Below are 18,278 nucleotides of genomic sequence, written 5' to 3'. Positions count from 1 at the left end.
CGATCAATAGAATTGAAGTGTATGTATTCAACAAGTAATTATCGGAAAGATGGCTACAGTTGAGGATATTGGGCTAGCAGCAGTGATAAATATCATAAGTGCTCTAATTTTCTTGATAGCATTTGCTATTCTTAGGCTCCAACCTGTGAACGATAGAGTATACTTTTCAAAATGGTATATCAAGGGTCTAAGGACAAGCCCCTCCGCCGGGGAATTATTTGTTAAAAAGTTTGTCAATTTGGATTACAGATCATACATTAGGTTTCTTAACTGGGTGCCAGATGCACTCACTATGCCGCAATCTGAGCTCATTGATCACGCGGGTTTGGATTCTGCCGTGTATTTGAGGATTTACTTGCTAGGGTACGTAAAAGTTCATTTCCAAGATGATTAATTTTGTTCTAACCTTTAATTATAATTAGCTTTCCACTAGCATATTTTACCATTATTTGTTTAAACTATATGATGTTTGATCACTTTATCAATATGCATGTCTGCAGGTTGAAAATATTTATCCCGGTATTTTTCTTTACATGGGCTATTCTGATACCGATTAACTGGACAAACAACACGCTGGAGCTGTCGAAAGAAACTTATAGCCACATTGATAAGCTATCTATATCAAACATTCCCCACGCCTCTCCCAGGCCTGGAAATTGATCCTTACCCTTCTATATATACTATATATATATATAGTCCTTTATAAAAATCTTACTTCTTTCATATATGTAATGATTTTGTGCATCTCATATATTGATATGGTTGCAGGCTTTGGGCTCATGTAGCAATGGCATATGCGGTTACCCTTTGGACATGCTTCATGTTGAAGAAGGAGTATGAGACAGTTGCAAATATGCGATTTTACTTTCTTCAATCAGAAAAACACCGCCCTGACCAATTTACAGTAAGCTAATACGTATGTATATTTGCGTACGTACATATATAAAGTCACGCCCTGAGATTGGTCATAATAGTATACCAAGAGGAATATTTGATTGTCACACCATAGTTTTTCCAAATGTTTGAGATCGTTGGATAATCATTTACAGGTTCTTGTAAAGAACGTCCCGCCAGATGCTCATGAGTCAGTTAGTGAGACGGTTCAGAGTTTTTTTCTAGTGAACCATCACAATAACTATCTCACTAATCAGGTTTGTCATGGTCGTCACTTTCGCATCCACACACACACTCTTAATGCATGCATGATACCAGAGATTTAGTGTTGAGTACACCAGCAGTGTTTATATATATGCTGTTTAACATGCTTGAAAATGATGACATGCAGGTTGTGTGTAATGCAAATAAACTTGCAAAACTTGTCAAGATGAAACAAAAGAAGCAAAACTGGCTCGGCTACTACCAGATTAAGTACTCAAAAAATCCGTCAAAACGACCTATGATGAAGGTAGCTAGGTTCTGTTAGCGATGTCAATTTCGGTAGTTTTCGTTACGTTATGTTTGTTATATCAAAATTACTAATTACTAACACAGTGTTTGTTGATGGTCAGACTGGTTTTCTTGGACTTTGGGGAAAGAAAGTTGATGCTATGGAATACCACGAAACTGAAATTGAGAAACTTTCAATCCAAGTACGTAATCAGCCATATATTCTTCATCGATCTCTTTGAAACTGTACGTGACATCATCATCTCATATATGTGCTAAATTAAGACATTTTATTGTCAAATCTTAGTAACTTTTCATTCTTAACGGCAAACATATATTGCATGCGCTTTTGGGATGTCAGGAGCCTAATGGATCTGTCTTTCTTTTTTATATATAGATTGTATGCATATATAGATGTGATAAGGTTTATTAAAAAGGATAAATTAATTAAGCTTACGTTTCCAATTCAGATAGCGGAAGAGAGAAAGAATGTGATGAATAACCCAAAAGCCATCATGCCAGCAGCATTCGTGTCCTTGAAAACTCGTTGGGGAGCTGCTGTTTGTGCCCAGACACAACAAGCAAGAAACCCAACTCTGTGGTTGACAGAATGGGCTCCCGAACCACGTGACGTGTACTGGAAAAACCTTGCTATTCCCTACGTCTCATTGACTATACGGAAGGTTATTATGGGGGTGGCCTTCTTTTTCCTCACCTTCTTTTACATGATCCCCATCGCATTTGTGCAGTCACTAGCTAATATTGAAGGTATCGAGAAGGCTGCACCGTTCCTTAAGCCCATAATCCATATGTAAGTTTCCTCATCCGGCCAGCTGATGCATATATGATCGTGCTAATTGTGATTCTTTTATCAAATTATATATTCGGCTGGATGTACATTGAGACAATATTGACTACTATATCTAAACTGTATTGCAATTATATATACTACAGTAATTAATTAAGAAGATGCAATATCTACTAGCTAGCTAGTGTTTCCATAAACTGATTTTGCTTATGGTTATCTAATCTAATGAGGGATAAAATAACGCTACTACTCGTACTGCAACAAAACTTTATTAAGATGCATGGGTTTGTTTGTTTGTTTGTAACATATGTATATGTTATGCAGAAAACCGATCAAATCATTTATCCAAGGTTTTCTACCTGGCATTGTGCTGAAGCTCTTTCTGTATCTGCTGCCACGGATATTGATGATGATGTCAAAGTTTGAAGGATTTATGAGTATATCCCGACTGGAGAGGAGATGTGCTTCCAGATATTATCTTTTCAACTTTGTGAACGTGTTTCTTGGTAGCATTGTTGCTGGGGCTGCATTCGAACAGCTCAATACCTTTCTAAATCAGCCAGCTAGCCGGTAATGATTAATATATATATATGGCTCTGTTTTGAAACCCGGCCCATGATATTAGCTAGTATATCTTTTGATTTTTTCTGGCATGGGTCATGATCAGGATTCCTGAAATAATTGGCATGGCGATCCCGATGAAAGCAACCTTCTTCATAACGTATGTGATGGTTGATGGGTGGAGTGGTACAGCTGCAGATATTTTGCGGTTGAAGAAGCTGGTGGTATATCACTTAAAGAATGTTTTCTTAGTGAAAACCGAAAGGGACCGACAAAGGGCTATGAATCCTGGAACCATCGGTTTCAACACAGGAGAACCTCAAATTCAGTTTTATATTCTTATCGGCCTTGTTTACGCTGTGGTGACGCCACTTCTAATTCCATTTATCTTGGTATTCTTTGGCCTAGCATTTGTTATCTGTCGTCATCAGGTACGTACCTACGTACTACAAAATATATATATATATATATGCCATCATTTATTATAAGGATCGAAAGAATTAAAAAAAATATACGGACTGGAGTATATGAATTACACTAGTATATAATTAATATATATTCTACGTGTTGAAATATACTTATAATTATAATAATAATAATTACAGATAATGAATGTTTACAACCCAAAGTATGAAAGCCGAGCAGCGTTTTGGCCAGATGTTCACGGACGTGTAATCACGGCATTGATAACCTCGCAGATACTTTTGATGGGTTTGTTGAGTACAAAACACGCTGTGGCTTCAACACCGGTTCTCCTTGCACTTCCTGTGATCACCATCGGGTTCCATATATACTGTAAAGGCCGCTTTGAACCCGCATTTATCAGATACCCCTTACAGGTACGTACGTCGATCGGTTCAATCAATCAACTACATTACAATATATGTTAAATTAGATGTGGTATCAATAACTTTTACTTTCACCATTTTACTAGTGTTAATTTTCTTATCTAAATTAGAATAAATCAATATGTTTGAAAACCAGACCAGACACTAAACCGGTCTTGGAATATTTTACCCATCTAACCGGTCGGACCGGATATATATTCACTTTATATATATTTTGTAATATGGATGGTGTTTTGTTATTATATATATATATATATGTCGGTTATGGTTATTTTGTAAGAAATAGATTTTAGGCTTGGGAACATATATAGTTTGATAAAATCACAATTTTATCAAACACAATTTTATCAAACTATATATGTTCCCAAGTAGGGATGGTATCGGTACCAATACCGTACCGATACCGAAAAGTCCCGAAACCGAAAACTCTTGAAACCCTTTACCGAATACCGTACCGAACTCTCGGTACCGGTTTCGGTACCGAGATTTTCGGTCCCATACCTCTTTGTACCGAATTTTCCATAAAAATAATCTGACTTGTGTGTATGTATCTTACATTATTAATGAATCGGGCCAACCAATTGTAAGTAAATAGCCATGCTATGTGTATGTAACTACGTACGTATATATAATTTATATACATACACAGTAAAGCATGTGTAAGATGGGAAATCATTAGGAATTAGATAAAAAGTTGCTCATATGATCGTTCGAACATCAAGCATTATCCATATGCAAGTATTTATCTGAATCTTAGAGTTTTTTAATAAGTGCTAACTTCAAAGGGTAATTGGTTATATATCAGTATGTAAATCCATAAAGATAACATGAATGTAGTTGCAGAAGAACATAAATATAGTTGGAAAAAAAGTGGAAACTTGCAGCAGAATGTGAAATAGTTGTAGAGGAACATGAAATACTAAAAAATGGTACTAAAACTCGGTTCCCCGTATCGAACCGGTACCGAACCGATTAGTACCGAAACCGATTTCACAAAATATCTAAACCGAATCCCTATCGGTACCGATTTTCGGTACCGGTTCGGTTTCGGTATTTCGGTAATTTTGCTCATCCCTACCGTACACAACTACACATCACTAGCTGGCTCTCATTTACTTGCTTTCAAAATAAATATGAGTTTAATAATGATTTATTATGATATACTCCGTAGTGTGATATATAAAGAATTTCAAATCGCCGAAAAAACAACTGCAGTATTCCTTGTACGTATTTTCTCTCCCCATTTTTAAAGCTCACTTACTCCAACCAATCTTCTCTAACTCATGAATATCTTTCTACTTGAACTTGAAATTAAAAAGTCTTCACCACTGCGGCAACAAACACTCCTCTTTATCTTCTCCAACTAGTAGCATGGAGTCCGTGTACTTCAAATGGACTCCGAAGAACCTAGCTAGCCATCTGTGTTGACAAATCCATCTCCGTCAACCACAAGCATCTCTGTCGACCCAACCATCTCTTCCCCTCCCTAACACTGCGAAGATCTACCTACCCCCAGCCATTCGACATTTCGACCATTATAGAGGTTTGACTTTCTTTGACCCGGTCCAAAACGGTTTGAATACCGGTCTGGTTCTGATCTGACTTGTTCAAGCAGTTCACCGGTTCAACATACGCTATCCAACCGGAATTCTTGAAAATCCCGGTCGAATCGGTTGGACCGGCTGGTTTGAAAACATTGGAGTAAATTTTAAGGAATATGTGGCCTGGTTAAAATGGACAGTTTGGAAAGTGTTGACCAAAGTGTTTAGAGTGTAGAAGACTGCTTAATTAAACCGTTGTACTATTGTAAAAGATTAGGTTATTTTAGTGTTTTTTTTAGTAGGTACGTATGAAGTAACTGTACATTAATTACATAAATACCTTGGCTAGCTTATTTCATATGGGTGGGTTGGTTATTATTATTTATTTTTTTTTGCAATTAATATAGTACAATACTAGATTTTAGACCCGTGTCCCATACTGGACACAAGGTTTACGATATTATCAATATTAGATATTCATACATTTAATTCATAAAAACTTATGATTTTGAAAATATACGGTTCTAAGTATTATACTTTGCAAGTTGTAGTACAATAACCACATGTTCGTCACTGTCATTATTAGCTGATACATATTGATGGGATTGTTTTTCGTTGTCAATCCCCAAGGCACATGCTACAATAATTTCTCTATTATATAATTTTTTGAAACCAATTGTACTCATAATGTGATATTATTATGAAAGATTATTAAGAATTAAAATATAAACATACTTGTGATCTTGTACTTGACATTTAAATATATGTGTTTGATCATGATACGACCCATAACATGAATATGTTTATTTTCAATCACTCTCCTATGATAATTAGATAACAATTAGGATTGTTTTCATATTGTTTGATAACAATTAGGACTTTTAATTTGGGTTACAATTGTAACTTTAAATAATTAAATATAAATACTTTTTGTAACGTTTTTAAAAAATTTAAGAAATTGATGGCTAAAAATAAATATAAATTAAATATTTAGGGTTAAAAAGTGTAAATTATTAATGGAAAACAAAAAAGTGTAAATTAATGAGACTTATCTACAAAATAATATAAATACCAATATAATAATATATTTGGATAATGATTATTAGGATTTTTAATTTATAGTTAATGTAAATGATGACATAAGCGAGAGTCAATTTGATAAAATTGAGCGATTTGATTGGTTAATAAGTTATTAGTTCAACTGTCTTATAGTATATATTAAGATTAAGCCATGTTTCGTCTGGTTTGGTCTTCAGGAAGCGATGAATAAAGACACTCTTGACCGAGTAAGGGAACCAAACATCCGGAACCAAAAAGGCTACCTTGAGAATGCATACATCCATCCTGTGTTTAAGGATGATGCTTCAGATGATGATCACTATGACGATGGGCCCGTGATCATCCCAACCAAAAGACACTCTCGTCGGAACACACCCGAGCCTAGCGGAAAAAGTGATGGTTTCATGTTATCTCTTCCCCAAGTTATTCTAGAAAATCATAAGCCATGAGACAAGTTAAATGTAGAGACTGGCGAGTTAATTAAACGGAGGCCGGGCAAATTACTAACATTGATTACATGAAAGAACTAACAACAATATATATATATATATATAGGCATTAATATTATTAGTAGTAGCGATGAGAGGGATTGTCAACTACTAATTAATAATGATTAATTTAATTATCATCAAGTATCATATCATTTAAAGTTTCTTTTATATGTGAAAGTTGAGTTTTCATAGCTCTAAAGCTTTTTACATGACTTTCACACAAAGATTCTAAATTTAAATCATCGATATAATCAAGTAAAAAGTCCATCACCATATAGAATTAGAGAATACATAATATAATGTTTGACATGTTTCAAAAAATGTTTTTACTTTATAACAAGAATCTGTAATATTACACAATATTAAATTAAGACAATGACAACCACGTGTCATATAAAAGCTAAGAGATTATGTCAAGTAATCTTTTCTAATCGTTTATAGTTCTACAGGTAGCATGACCTTGTTTTCATGGCTTAATCTTATTTATTTTTGGTATAAATTTACATAGAAAATGAATATAGTATCAGATACTAGATTATACCCGTCTGATGGACGACGACATCATATGTATAAAATAATTACTAATTACTTATGAGTATCATCTTATAAAATAATAAATCAAATCATATGTAAGACTTAATAAATGTAATAAAAAAAGTAATATGACATAACACTTTTAAAAAGTTGATTGCATTATTTACCCATAAATTTTACAATAAGACTAAAAGGGTTCTTAAATATATACTCGTATTTATAAGGGCTTTTTACTTGGAAGGTACCTCAACTTGTCACTTTTTACTTTATCGGGGTCTAAACAAAAATTTGTTCTATTGTGGGGAAAAAAATTAATCGGCTAAAACACCTTTGTTGGGTCTGCTATCAGGTAGTCAGTCATTTTATATATTTATCTATTTTAAAATTTATAAGCCTCTCTCTTGACACGCACACTCTCTCTCTCTTTACTACTCTCTCTTTATAGGCAGTTAAGATTTCGAACACAGCAAATTCCTTTGCTTCGGAAGTCATGCTTTAGGGAAGTAAAATTACAAGATTATCTATATCTATACTATATTATAAATTATTTCAACATTTACTTTCCCAAAATGCCCATATATCAATTTTACATTTACCAAACACCCTTTCTCTCTCCTCAAATTTCAACCAATCATTTTTTTTTCTCTATCCTCCATAAATTATTTCTTCATCCAATTCATTCAATAACTTTATCTTAAAAACCGTACATTGATAAATTATAAAAATTATATGGGTGTTCTTAAAATTTAATGCTCATTCATTAGAGATGTCATTCGATATACTTTCGACGAATTTTTAAATCCGAGGGCGGAGCCCGTACGGTTAAGGCATTTGGTTATCACACTTTATGACCTATCACCCTCACCATCTCACCGCCGCAACGCGCGGGTACTTGCTCTTGTATTATAAAACAGATCTCCCTTGTTTACATTTTAAGTTTCAATATTTACTTTCCCAAAATGTCCATATATCAATTCTATGTTTACCTAACATCTTTTCTCTCTCCTCAAATCTCAATTCTCAACAAATCATTTTTTTCTCTCATCCATAAATCAATTATTTCTCCAATTCATTCAAAATCTTTTATCTCAAAAACCTTACATCAATAAATTATAAAAATTATATAAGTGTTCTTAAAATTTCATGCTCTTTCATTAGAGATGTCATTCGATATACTTTCGACGAATTTTTAAATTCGAGGGTGGACGGCTACGGTATTTGGCTATCACACTCTATGACCTATCACCTCCTATGACCAATCACACTCTATGACCTATCACCCCACCATCTCACCGCCACTAACTCGACGACCACCGCAACGCGCGGGTACCGTTCTCGTATTAATTATCAATATATTTTAAAAAGTTCCAAAATTATCATGAAATGACATAAGATAAAATATGATTTGTCAAGCATAAAAGATAATCACATAAGATCTAAATTATCATCACTTAGTTTTAGATATGAAATCACCCAATCGTAAATTGTTCTCTCTCCAATCGTGATGCTTGGGACGGTCGTCTACTAGGCCCTTCCTTATAGGTGTTACTGAAAAGAGAGTAACGTAATAGTTGAAGAAGGTTTACAGGTGAAGAGGTTACATGTATCTATGGGTAGGGTTGGCAAATGCATGTTGTTAGTTGTTTTTATGTTTTGATATTATACTCATACTTTTTTCAAGGCCTAATTTTGGTATATTTGTTATGGTCATAAATCTAGTTATGTAAACTGGTATATAAGATTAAAGATTTGTTAACATTTGGATGTCTTTTGTTTTTGTTTTGATTTATGTGATATACTTATTTTGGTGATATGATAGAATTAATATATAATATTTATTTTTAATGGATTGAGGTATGTTAAAATTTCTATATAATTGATATATAAATTTTATTATTAATGGAAAAAAGAGAATGTTAAAAAAAAATTATTTAGAAAATGAATAAGAATGGAAATGTAAGGTGATGTAATGGTGATAGTTGAAATATTTTTGAAGATAAGGATTTAGAGTGTAATAGTAAGATAAGAGTTTAAAGTGTAAATTAATTCATTAAGGACAAATTTGGTAATCTCTAATAACCCTTTTCATAGGGGTGTTTATTAAAGATAATTTAGTACTTTTGTATCTAACTATTTTATAACACTTTTTAAAAATAAGGGGGTTAGTAACTATTATAAAGGAGTATGAAAGAGTTAAAATCTTTTTTTTTTGAAAGATGAATTTCGCTTGAAACTTCGTGTCGTAATTCGACAGCGAGAGGTCTAGCATATGTTGTCTTAGCCAGGTCCGCGCTAGAGAGCTCCCGCGAAATAGAAATCCCGCGATTTATATGGGTAAACCCTGCCCCCTCAGACTTGAACCTGGTATACCAAAATTAAGCCCTCATAGAAGGACTACCTATATCTCAAAGTTGGTGGAATGGAGATTCGAACCTGAGACCTATTGGTCACCAGGAGAACTCCAAACCACTCCACCAACTCATCATTGATTTGTTAAAATCTTTTAAATCATCTATCTATTTGATAAATATTCGTTTTATTAGAAGCTGAATAATATACCCCATTTATAAGATGGGGGATAACTTAGATGATGTTAACATCATCTTTGTTAGATGATGTTCCTCTCACAAATCATAAAATTCAGGATGGTTTTTTGACATGTGTAAAAATTGATGTTAGTGAGTATGTGAGGAAACATCATCTAACAAAGACGATGTTAACATCATATATAATTTTCTCTTAGGAGGTGTTTGGTAGAGTGGAATGGAAATGGGAGAAAAGGAATGAGAATTACTTCTCTGGCTTGGTTGCACTAGAGAATGGAAAGAGAAAGAGATAAGTGAGAATGGTTTGATTGTGTGTCGTATTAACACTATGTTCTTAAGATTAATTTATAAAAGAAATGAAAAGATTAGATCCTTTCAAATCATTCCAAATATGAGAAGAAAATTTTTTAAACAAAAACAACTAGATTTCCCCTTCTAATCATATCATTTCACTTGTTTTCTAATCTTAAAAATAAACTCAAGTTATAATCCATTATAATCCTTTTTTTTCTTTCTTAAAAAAAAAAAAACTCTAAGAACATAGTGTAAGTCTCGATTCAAAGAAACGAATATAGTGGTGTTTTCAGAGATTGACGCTCTGTCTGTCCACTCCCCAATTGTTGAGGAAAACGAACCTCCTCCTTATACTCTTTCATTTTATATTAGTTATATACAGTAAATATATATGTGTGTAGGTGTATATATAGATAGCATATGGTGACGAACAGTTGATCCCCTAGCCTAGGTAATACAGTAGAAGTAAGATAAGAAGAAGCAAAAGTATAATAAATGTATAATGATTATAAGAGAAAGAGGAGGAGGATTAGATTTAGATTTAGATTTAGAATTAGATGGAAGGTTGTGATTGTTGTTAGCCTCATGTTTCTAGTTACTGCCACACTTGTACGGATTCAGCTTTACAACACCCCTACCAGCCAGCAGCAGCAGCCAGCAGCGATCGCGTTGTTGTTTCTCGTTCGTCAAGATCTCCCCCTTGATTTCCTCTGGCATTCCTTCCTCCAGGTTTGGTGGCGTCTCTTTGATTTTACGTACATACAACACATTGATTCATTTAGTAGGCAGATCGACTTATTTACCCGGCCATCATACTTATTTACATTAATTTCATTTGATTGATTAATATTTCAATCTCATTCATGGAGAATGCTGATACATACCCACCCCCCCTTCTCCATTGTAATCCATCAAATGCATAACAGAATGCTGATGCAGCCCATTATACGATTTATCTTCATTCAGAACCTGGCTTTGTCTTTGATGACACCACTACTAGATCCACCTTCTTTTATCATCGGCAGTTGACCAACTCCATTAAGGTACGGTCATCTTCATTACTGATCCCCCTTTTATATAAACTTCTTTATCTTCTTCAGCTATTAAAACAAACAGCTTTCTCATTCGTATTCCTGCAGGTAGGCTGGGGCGAATCAAGTATGATTGAAGCTGAGCGATTGCTTCTCCGAGCAGCTCTTCTAAATCCACTAAACCAGAGGTTTGTTCTATTATCAGACAGGTATATCTTCTTCATTTTCAGTAATCACCACCACCACCATCATTGTTATTGTTATTGTTATTATCATTTAGATTATTACGAGATGTTTGTTTTTCTGTTGCTAATGGTTGGATTCAATCACTTTGTTTTCTCGCAGTTGTGTTCCTCTCTACAACTTTACTTATATTTATAACTATTTGATGGGCTCTCCCAGAAGTTTTGTTGACAGGTAATTCACCCTACTTACCACCTTTATTCATCTTTTGTAACCAGCAAGTTATTTGATTTGGATGTGTGTGTGTTTTTTATTCTCATCATGCTATTTTGAATCGAAAAACAACCATATTAGAAGACGAGTTGTAATAAAACATGGTGTTTATACTTTATATGGCTTTGTGGTTTAGCAAGTTTTACTATTTAAACAACATTGATTCTGAGGGTGGGTAAGTAACTTTTTTCTACCTGTTGATTTAGATTCAGCTAGCCAGCTACTCAGTTGGTACTAATTGATTAAACAAAATTGATTATGCAACCCCAAAACAATTAGATAAATCATAAGCCAAAGTCATATACAAAAACACTAGAAGCTGATTATTGCAACTTGCTCGTGAAATAATCTTTTAGTAACTTTTGCATTTCACATCCAGTTGATGGTATCCTGTGTGTGATTGGAGGTTCATGTTTCTTGTGTTTTAGTTTTCTTGATAAGAAAGAAGGTCGCTACAATCCCAGGATGTCTTCTCTTATACCAATGAGAAAATGGCGAAAAGGCTCACAGGTTAGGCATACTGTCAACACAAATTACACACATCTATGGTAATCTGGTTCTTTATACTCCTCATAGTTATTGTAAAAAGGATTCATGTATTTTGTCAAATTGTTCCATGGATATTTTCTTCTTTTTCTTTTTGAAACCTGGGCACAAGATAATTATGCAATTTTCACTTCCCTTGCTAACTTTTGGTCTAGAAACTGTAACTTTTGGCTCTCATTGATCTACAGTTGCATTATAGGAAGCATTTTATCTTTTTGTTAGTATTAAAATTGCTAATTTACATGGCCTTGGTTTCTTTTAATTGAAATTTACAGTGGACTGCATTAGTTCGAAGCCATGCAAAAGTTGTGGCATTTGATGGCGTTGTATTTCCAGTTTTCAAGAGGTTATGTAAGGTAGTATAGTTTTGAGTTTTCAAGATGCTAATTAGTTTTTGATATCATATCTTTCCTTCAAAAGAGAAGGATTAGACATGCACATACACTTAGGCCAAAACATGGAAATCATTTTTCATCTGTCACTAACCCCTTTTATTCAATGGTTTGCAGAGACGTCCACCATTAGATGTCAGTAAAGGAAAGCAGAATCTTGTATGTTATCCTTGTCGCTCAATGCCCAAATTTAGTACTAACGCTCGGCCTATAACTCAATTATGATTTTCGTAACCTTTTTTATGGTGCAGAAACTTCAAAAGCAGCATAACTGCATCCCGGATGAGCATTATGTGCAGACTTTACTTGCGGTACGGAACACATTTAATATCTCATGAAATTTTCTATCCTCCATACGAATTCAAATTTTGTTTTCTTAGATGAATGATCTGGAGGGAGAGCTTGAAAGACGAACGGTGACATACACTTCATGGATCCAGTCAACCACCAACATGGAAACGAAAAGCTGGCATCCTTTAACCTATAACTATGCAAGTTCCAACCCTCAACAAATCAAAAGAATCAAGGTTATACGCTTTTCATTAGGCCATTTTTTTTTTGTGGGTCCCTTGTTTATTTTATATTCACAGTTCGTTCGTATTTTGACTATTCTTTTGCAGGATATAGATCATGTGTATTATGAGACTGAACACCGAACAGAGTGGTGCCACAGTAATGCAGTATTAGTCCCTTGTTTTTTGTTTGCTCGTAAGTTCTCTAGAGATGGAGCCATGCGGCTTTTGAGCCAAGGAGTGTCAGGGAACTTTGACACATCAGCGTTGCTACATAAATCTTCATGAGTTTGATTGATTGTATGACCTGACAGTTTATATTGGTCACTAACAAATATTCAGTTGGATAGGTAGTTCTCATCATATATAATTATATACACATACATACACAGTAACAGCTGAAAAAAAGTTATAGTTAGAATGGATGCATAGTTCCTTTACCCTTCCGGGTCGGGTTCTCTGGGGCCTCTGGGCTCATGTGTATTGGCAATAGGCCATGGTACTGTTGATGTTGTAAAAACTTGTTGCTTTGAATAACACGTACTTGTCAAGCTGTCATTATGAAGTCGACTTGCAGGCTTATATTCAAAAGGTTATGGGCTAGGTTGATCCCAAACCAGATCAGATTGGTTTCTGGATCTATTGGGGTTGGCTGTGTCCCTGGTGCTATGGGCTAGGTTTATTCCAAACCAGATCAGATTGGTTTCAGGATTTATTGGGGTTGGCTATGTCCCTGGTGCGTGCAAATACAGAGGTTGACATGGGCTTGTGGTTGCTGGTCTTCCACTGGGCTGGGGATCTTGAGGTAGATACAGAGGTCGTGACTATGGTTTGATGGAAATATTTTACTCTATATCAGCCGTAATATTTTTAGTGTATAGCATACGTCTAAGCCAGTCCCAAAAGATTAAATTAATGTACTAAATGGGTAAACAAATCAACTCGTACAGGAGAATGCTAGAGACTTTTTTAACGGGGTAACCTATGATTGTGTTTTTTATGCTAGAGATGTTTGGCTTAGCTTATTTTCAAGGCTTATTGGTTTATTTTAGTTCGGCTTATCATTGGTAAGGCTTTTTTTTGGTCTTATAAGCTTTATTTTGACTTTTTTTGGTCTTGTAAGCTTTATTTTGACTTAACAAATAAGCTTAGCTATATATCACTAAAGCCTTGTTTATTTTTTACTTAATAAACTTAATAGTTCAGAACTTAATCATTCAGTCAAATTTCATTTTTTTTTTTACTTAATAAACAATAGTAACCGTCAATTACCTATATTTTACTTAATAGATAAAGACATTTTTAATGTATTCAGCCACTTAATACACTCAACACTTAATGACTCAAAAAAGAAACGGGCATTAAACCAAAAAAAAAAAAAAAAATACAGTTATCAATGATAAGATAAAACCGTAAAACCAAATAAGTCATTATTTTCTCATCGTATTTATTGGATTGTCAGTATTACCTTTTCAAAGCAAATTAACTTGTTTGAAAAAAGTCAATTAGTTTGTTTAAACAAATCAACTAAACCATTTCGATAAAGGCACTGGAATTACAAAACAAAGATGGTTATTATGACTCTAATAGTAACTAGAATTAAACCGTGTTCCTCTTTAAATAGTCATGCATCCGAAGTCAAGATTGACTTATTTTTCCTTCTTTTTTTTTTTAAAAGAATATTTTTAAACTAAAGGACAGCAAGATTGACTTGTTTTAATTAGTGGAACCTTTGCTACAAAAATACCATCCAAAAGCCTAACTTATACCAAAAAATCCTAGACTCTTAACTCTTATAATTTTCAAACTTAATCACATTCCCCCCTATAAATACTTTACTTCCCAATTAATTCAATCCATAACATACTCATTAAACCCTCTTCCAGCTAAGCTGATTATAATCTCACTACTTTCTTTCTCTCTAGATCACCATGAATACAGATATCAAAAAAATCTTGATAACCCTGGTCATTCTAATGGCTTTAGCCATTAATTTTTCAGCAGCAACTACACCAATACTCGAAGATGAGGGCGAAGATGTTGTTGTTCCTACTTCTGGTTCACTAAGAGGGGTGAGTCGGTTCCTGGCCGCCCAACAGTCTACAACGAGGGGATTGTTGAAATGCAACAAGAACCCGAGACTATGCAGGGCTAAAGGCAGCCCAGGTCCAGACTGCTGCAACAAAAAATGTGTCAATGTGAAGAGTGACAAACAAAATTGTGGGCTTTGTGGGAAAAAATGCAAGCACCAAGAAATATGTTGCAAAGGCAAATGTGTGAACCTGATGACAGACAAACGTCACTGTGGAGGATGCAACAATAGATGCAAGAAAGGTAATTCTTGCCGTTACGGAATGTGCAGTTACGCTTAAGATCCAGAGTACGTACTACTATATGTCGAGCGAGCTGAGTTGGGGATTAACTAATGAACATGTTGCAAATACGAATACTACGTACAATTCATTTATTTCAATTCTTTGTCGCAAAATTGATTAATGTATACCTTGTAAGTTTTGCCCATGAACATTATGGGTGTATGCTATTTGTTTGATCTTGTTTACTTATTTTCATTTATTAATGAAACCTATCTAGTTTGAATAAAGATTTAATTCAAAATGAATTTTGGTATGATGATGTGCATTTATTTATTTTTGCCGTAGGAAATATGCAATAAATATATTCTGTAAAAAAAATGAATCATAATATCTCGCGTACTACTAATTTTCTTGAGTGACATGACATTGGATGATTAATCAAAACTCGATCACAAGATCGATCGAGCTTCCAAAATCCAAAATAAGATAGCAAAGAACTTGACATTAGCCATTAATTAGGCCTATATGTCAATAAGAACGCTCTCAACCCTCTCTTTCTTGATAGTTTCCCTCTCTTTCTTGATAGTTTCCGTAACCATTAATTTTCTCATAAAGTGATCCTCTATCTATTTTTTCTCAAGCTTTATATTAAGAAAACTTGTAACTTTGGCCTCATGAAAAAATGCTGGTATATTTTTTTTTTTAACAACGAGTTAGTAGTTAGTAATTATCGGTTAGCATTTGAGACACCACAGTGACATCCAATTGGGCAGTATGCGATGCACGAAACACGCAAGCCTGGGATGAAACCCAAAACTCTCAAACCCCCCCCCCCCCTAATAATCCACTCCTACAAATGTAGGAAGTGAGATTCGAACCCTGCTGATTTTCTCCAAGGTCAAAGACCTTACCAATGAGCCATCAACCCATTGGCTAAAAAAAAAATAAAGGATTTGTTTATATATATCTATATATAATATAATAAACTATTTGAGTAAAGGTAACAAAGATGTGAGAAAAAGGTACGCTTTGTAGTGAATTTATCAGAAATATGAAATGAAAAATGGATGACATGATGTTAATGTGATCGTGAGAAAAAGGCGGGAAATTAGTATGGGTTGGATAAGACCTAAGGACCCCAAATTCTCACGTTTTGGACACATCAGCGTTACATAATTTTTCACTTTTTAGATCTTCACCAAAATTTCACCATAACAATAATACCATTTTTATCGCCAAACTCTCAACTTCTCACTGTCATATCATCGCCACATCATACATATAAATAATACTTACATACATACACACATATACAAGGCCTATATATATACACACACAAATGGGCCCCAAAAATCAACCATTCTCATGTCTTCGAGAGAATGCCATGGTGAGAACGGCTCCAAAACGTGACTGTGACAATAGGGTTTGTTAAAAAGTGGACCAAAACCTAGGGGTAATAATAAGGCCTCAGTCAATAAGGAACACAAATTCTCACATTCTGGAGTGTTATGTCAACGCTACATCATTTTTCACTATTAAAATTTCACCAGGATTTCACCTAACAATAATACTCCTATTCTCACCAAATTCTCAAATTCTCTCTGCCACATCATCGCCACATTATAATCATTTAATATAACAAAATACTAATAAAAATAACATTATATTACATAAAAATACATTACAAAGACAAAGAAAAATACAACAACATAAAACAAAATACAAGGAAAAAAAAAATTAAGATTCATAAATATTTAAAACATTACTTAACGCCAACTAAATTGAAGATGGATCCATTTGGGTGTTTGAAAGTGTGTTTTGGTGTATAAAGTTTGTTTAAATATAAGTGAATATGAATATGAATCGTATATTATGTGTATGTATATATAGATAAGTTAGTTGGAAAAAAAAAAGCTAAATTCCTAGCATTGCCCCACCACCGCCCAAATTCTCACAATCTGTGGAGAATGGCCAAAGAATTTTGAGAACATGATTGAGAACGTGCGAGAACATGAATCGAGAATTTGGAGGTTTCAATAAGAATGCAAGAACACAAGAATTTGAGCCAAAATTTTTATTGTTGACACAGGCCTAAGAAAGCCTATATTACTATAAATAGAACGTGAGAACTTAGCTCCAGAACACAGTTGTGTTATGTGCATCAAAATTCGTAACTTTGTTTTATATAGCTAAATTTTGTTGGAAGAATATCACTACCCTTTATATAATACTCTTTATTATAGATTATAGATAAATTTATATTATATATATATATATATGTCTCTGTGTGTGTGCGCGGGGCGCAAAAGTAATATCAAAATTGGAAAGGGGGCAACAGGCCCTCGAAATTTACTCTTTTTTTAATGGAACTAACCTTTTTCTATTGTTTTTTTTTTAATTTTAAAATTTTAATTTTTTTGCATTTTTTTTCTTAGATTTTTTAACTATCCTTTTTGAATAGTACCGTTATTGTACATATACATTTAATTAAAAAATTTTTTGTGTGTATTATAATAAGTGTGTGCGATTGTGCATGTTCGTGGTACATCTAATTATATGTGTAATCGTTGTCTGTTAGATTTGTATTTTTTGTATGTTGACTTTTAGTATTTTGTTGGTTGGTTTTTTTAATCAAAAATTTTGTAGTTCTAAAATAATATGTATATATATGCTTTTATATAAACATGTATGTGCGTTTATATAATAATAGTGACATAATATAAGATTGAAATATTTATTTAGTTTTATTTAGAAGAACCAATAATGTATGTTATGAGTACATTTATATTCTAATCTCTTTCTCTCTGTCAGCATTTTCACATTTTCCTACGTGTTGTCATTGTAGCAATCCGGATAACACATCAGCAGCCATTGTAGCAATCCGGGTAACACATCAGCAGCCACGTGTGAACCATATCTGCTTACATGTACAGAATGGAACCCACAAACTCCACCCTA

The 18,278-nt window shown here is 33.9% G+C and overlaps 3 protein-coding genes across 4 annotated transcripts; all 3 read left to right on the top strand.

Moving 5' to 3' along the window:
- The first annotated feature begins 49 nt into the window (after positions 1-49).
- LOC122593610 (calcium permeable stress-gated cation channel 1-like) lies at positions 50-6,781 on the top strand. 2 transcript variants are annotated; one of them, XM_043766036.1, is made up of 11 exons: positions 50-363; positions 501-647; positions 769-904; positions 1,050-1,151; positions 1,286-1,405; positions 1,509-1,589; positions 1,857-2,197; positions 2,519-2,764; positions 2,862-3,186; positions 3,385-3,594; positions 6,401-6,781. In XM_043766036.1, the coding sequence occupies exons 1-11, from the start codon at positions 50-52 to the stop codon at positions 6,650-6,652; spliced, it is 2,274 nt and encodes a 757-aa protein (XP_043621971.1). In that variant the 3' UTR covers positions 6,653-6,781. The 2 variants fall into 2 exon arrangements, with proteins under 2 accessions (XP_043621971.1, XP_043621969.1); XM_043766034.1 differs by having other exon boundaries at positions 3,361-3,594.
- A 3,588-nt stretch (positions 6,782-10,369) lies between these two features.
- Positions 10,370-13,570, top strand: LOC122593699 (glycosyltransferase BC10). The gene is made up of 10 exons (XM_043766143.1): positions 10,370-10,797; positions 10,995-11,111; positions 11,208-11,308; positions 11,445-11,516; positions 11,984-12,065; positions 12,377-12,457; positions 12,611-12,652; positions 12,745-12,804; positions 12,874-13,020; positions 13,114-13,570. The coding sequence occupies exons 1-10, from the start codon at positions 10,564-10,566 to the stop codon at positions 13,291-13,293; spliced, it is 1,116 nt and encodes a 371-aa protein (XP_043622078.1). The 5' UTR covers positions 10,370-10,563; the 3' UTR covers positions 13,294-13,570.
- Positions 13,571-14,981: 1,411 nt separating this feature from the next.
- Positions 14,982-15,377, top strand: LOC122592273 (stigma-specific STIG1-like protein 1). The gene has a single exon (XM_043764462.1). It carries the CDS (start codon positions 14,982-14,984, stop codon positions 15,375-15,377), a length of 396 nt encoding a protein of 131 aa, XP_043620397.1.
- The last annotated feature ends 2,901 nt before the right edge of the window (positions 15,378-18,278 follow it).

This window comes from Erigeron canadensis, chromosome 3, assembly GCF_010389155.1.
Source record: "Erigeron canadensis isolate Cc75 chromosome 3, C_canadensis_v1, whole genome shotgun sequence".
In the NCBI taxonomy this organism is placed as follows: domain Eukaryota; kingdom Viridiplantae; phylum Streptophyta; class Magnoliopsida; order Asterales; family Asteraceae; genus Erigeron; species Erigeron canadensis.
This window is presented reverse-complemented; position numbering and strand designations above follow the sequence as displayed.

What these genes read in the sequence shown, in the direction of transcription:
- LOC122593610 (XM_043766034.1), top strand. Translation starts at nt 50, where the DNA reads ATGGCTACAGTTGAGGATATTGGGCTAGCAGCAGTGATAAATATCATA. An exon ending in CAAAACGACCTATGATGAAG is followed by an intron (nt 1,406 to 1,508) that starts GTAGCTAGGTTC and finishes GTTGATGGTCAG; the next exon opens with ACTGGTTTTCTTGGACTTTG. An exon ending in CTTAAGCCCATAATCCATAT is followed by an intron (nt 2,198 to 2,518) that starts GTAAGTTTCCTC and finishes TATGTTATGCAG; the next exon opens with AAAACCGATCAAATCATTTA.
- LOC122593699 (XM_043766143.1), top strand. Translation starts at nt 10,564, where the DNA reads ATGTATAATGATTATAAGAGAAAGAGGAGGAGGATTAGATTTAGATTT. An exon ending in CCCAGAAGTTTTGTTGACAG is followed by an intron (nt 11,517 to 11,983) that starts GTAATTCACCCT and finishes CTTGTGTTTTAG; the next exon opens with TTTTCTTGATAAGAAAGAAG. An exon ending in AATGGCGAAAAGGCTCACAG is followed by an intron (nt 12,066 to 12,376) that starts GTTAGGCATACT and finishes TGAAATTTACAG; the next exon opens with TGGACTGCATTAGTTCGAAG.
- LOC122592273 (XM_043764462.1), top strand. Translation starts at nt 14,982, where the DNA reads ATGGCTTTAGCCATTAATTTTTCAGCAGCAACTACACCAATACTCGAA.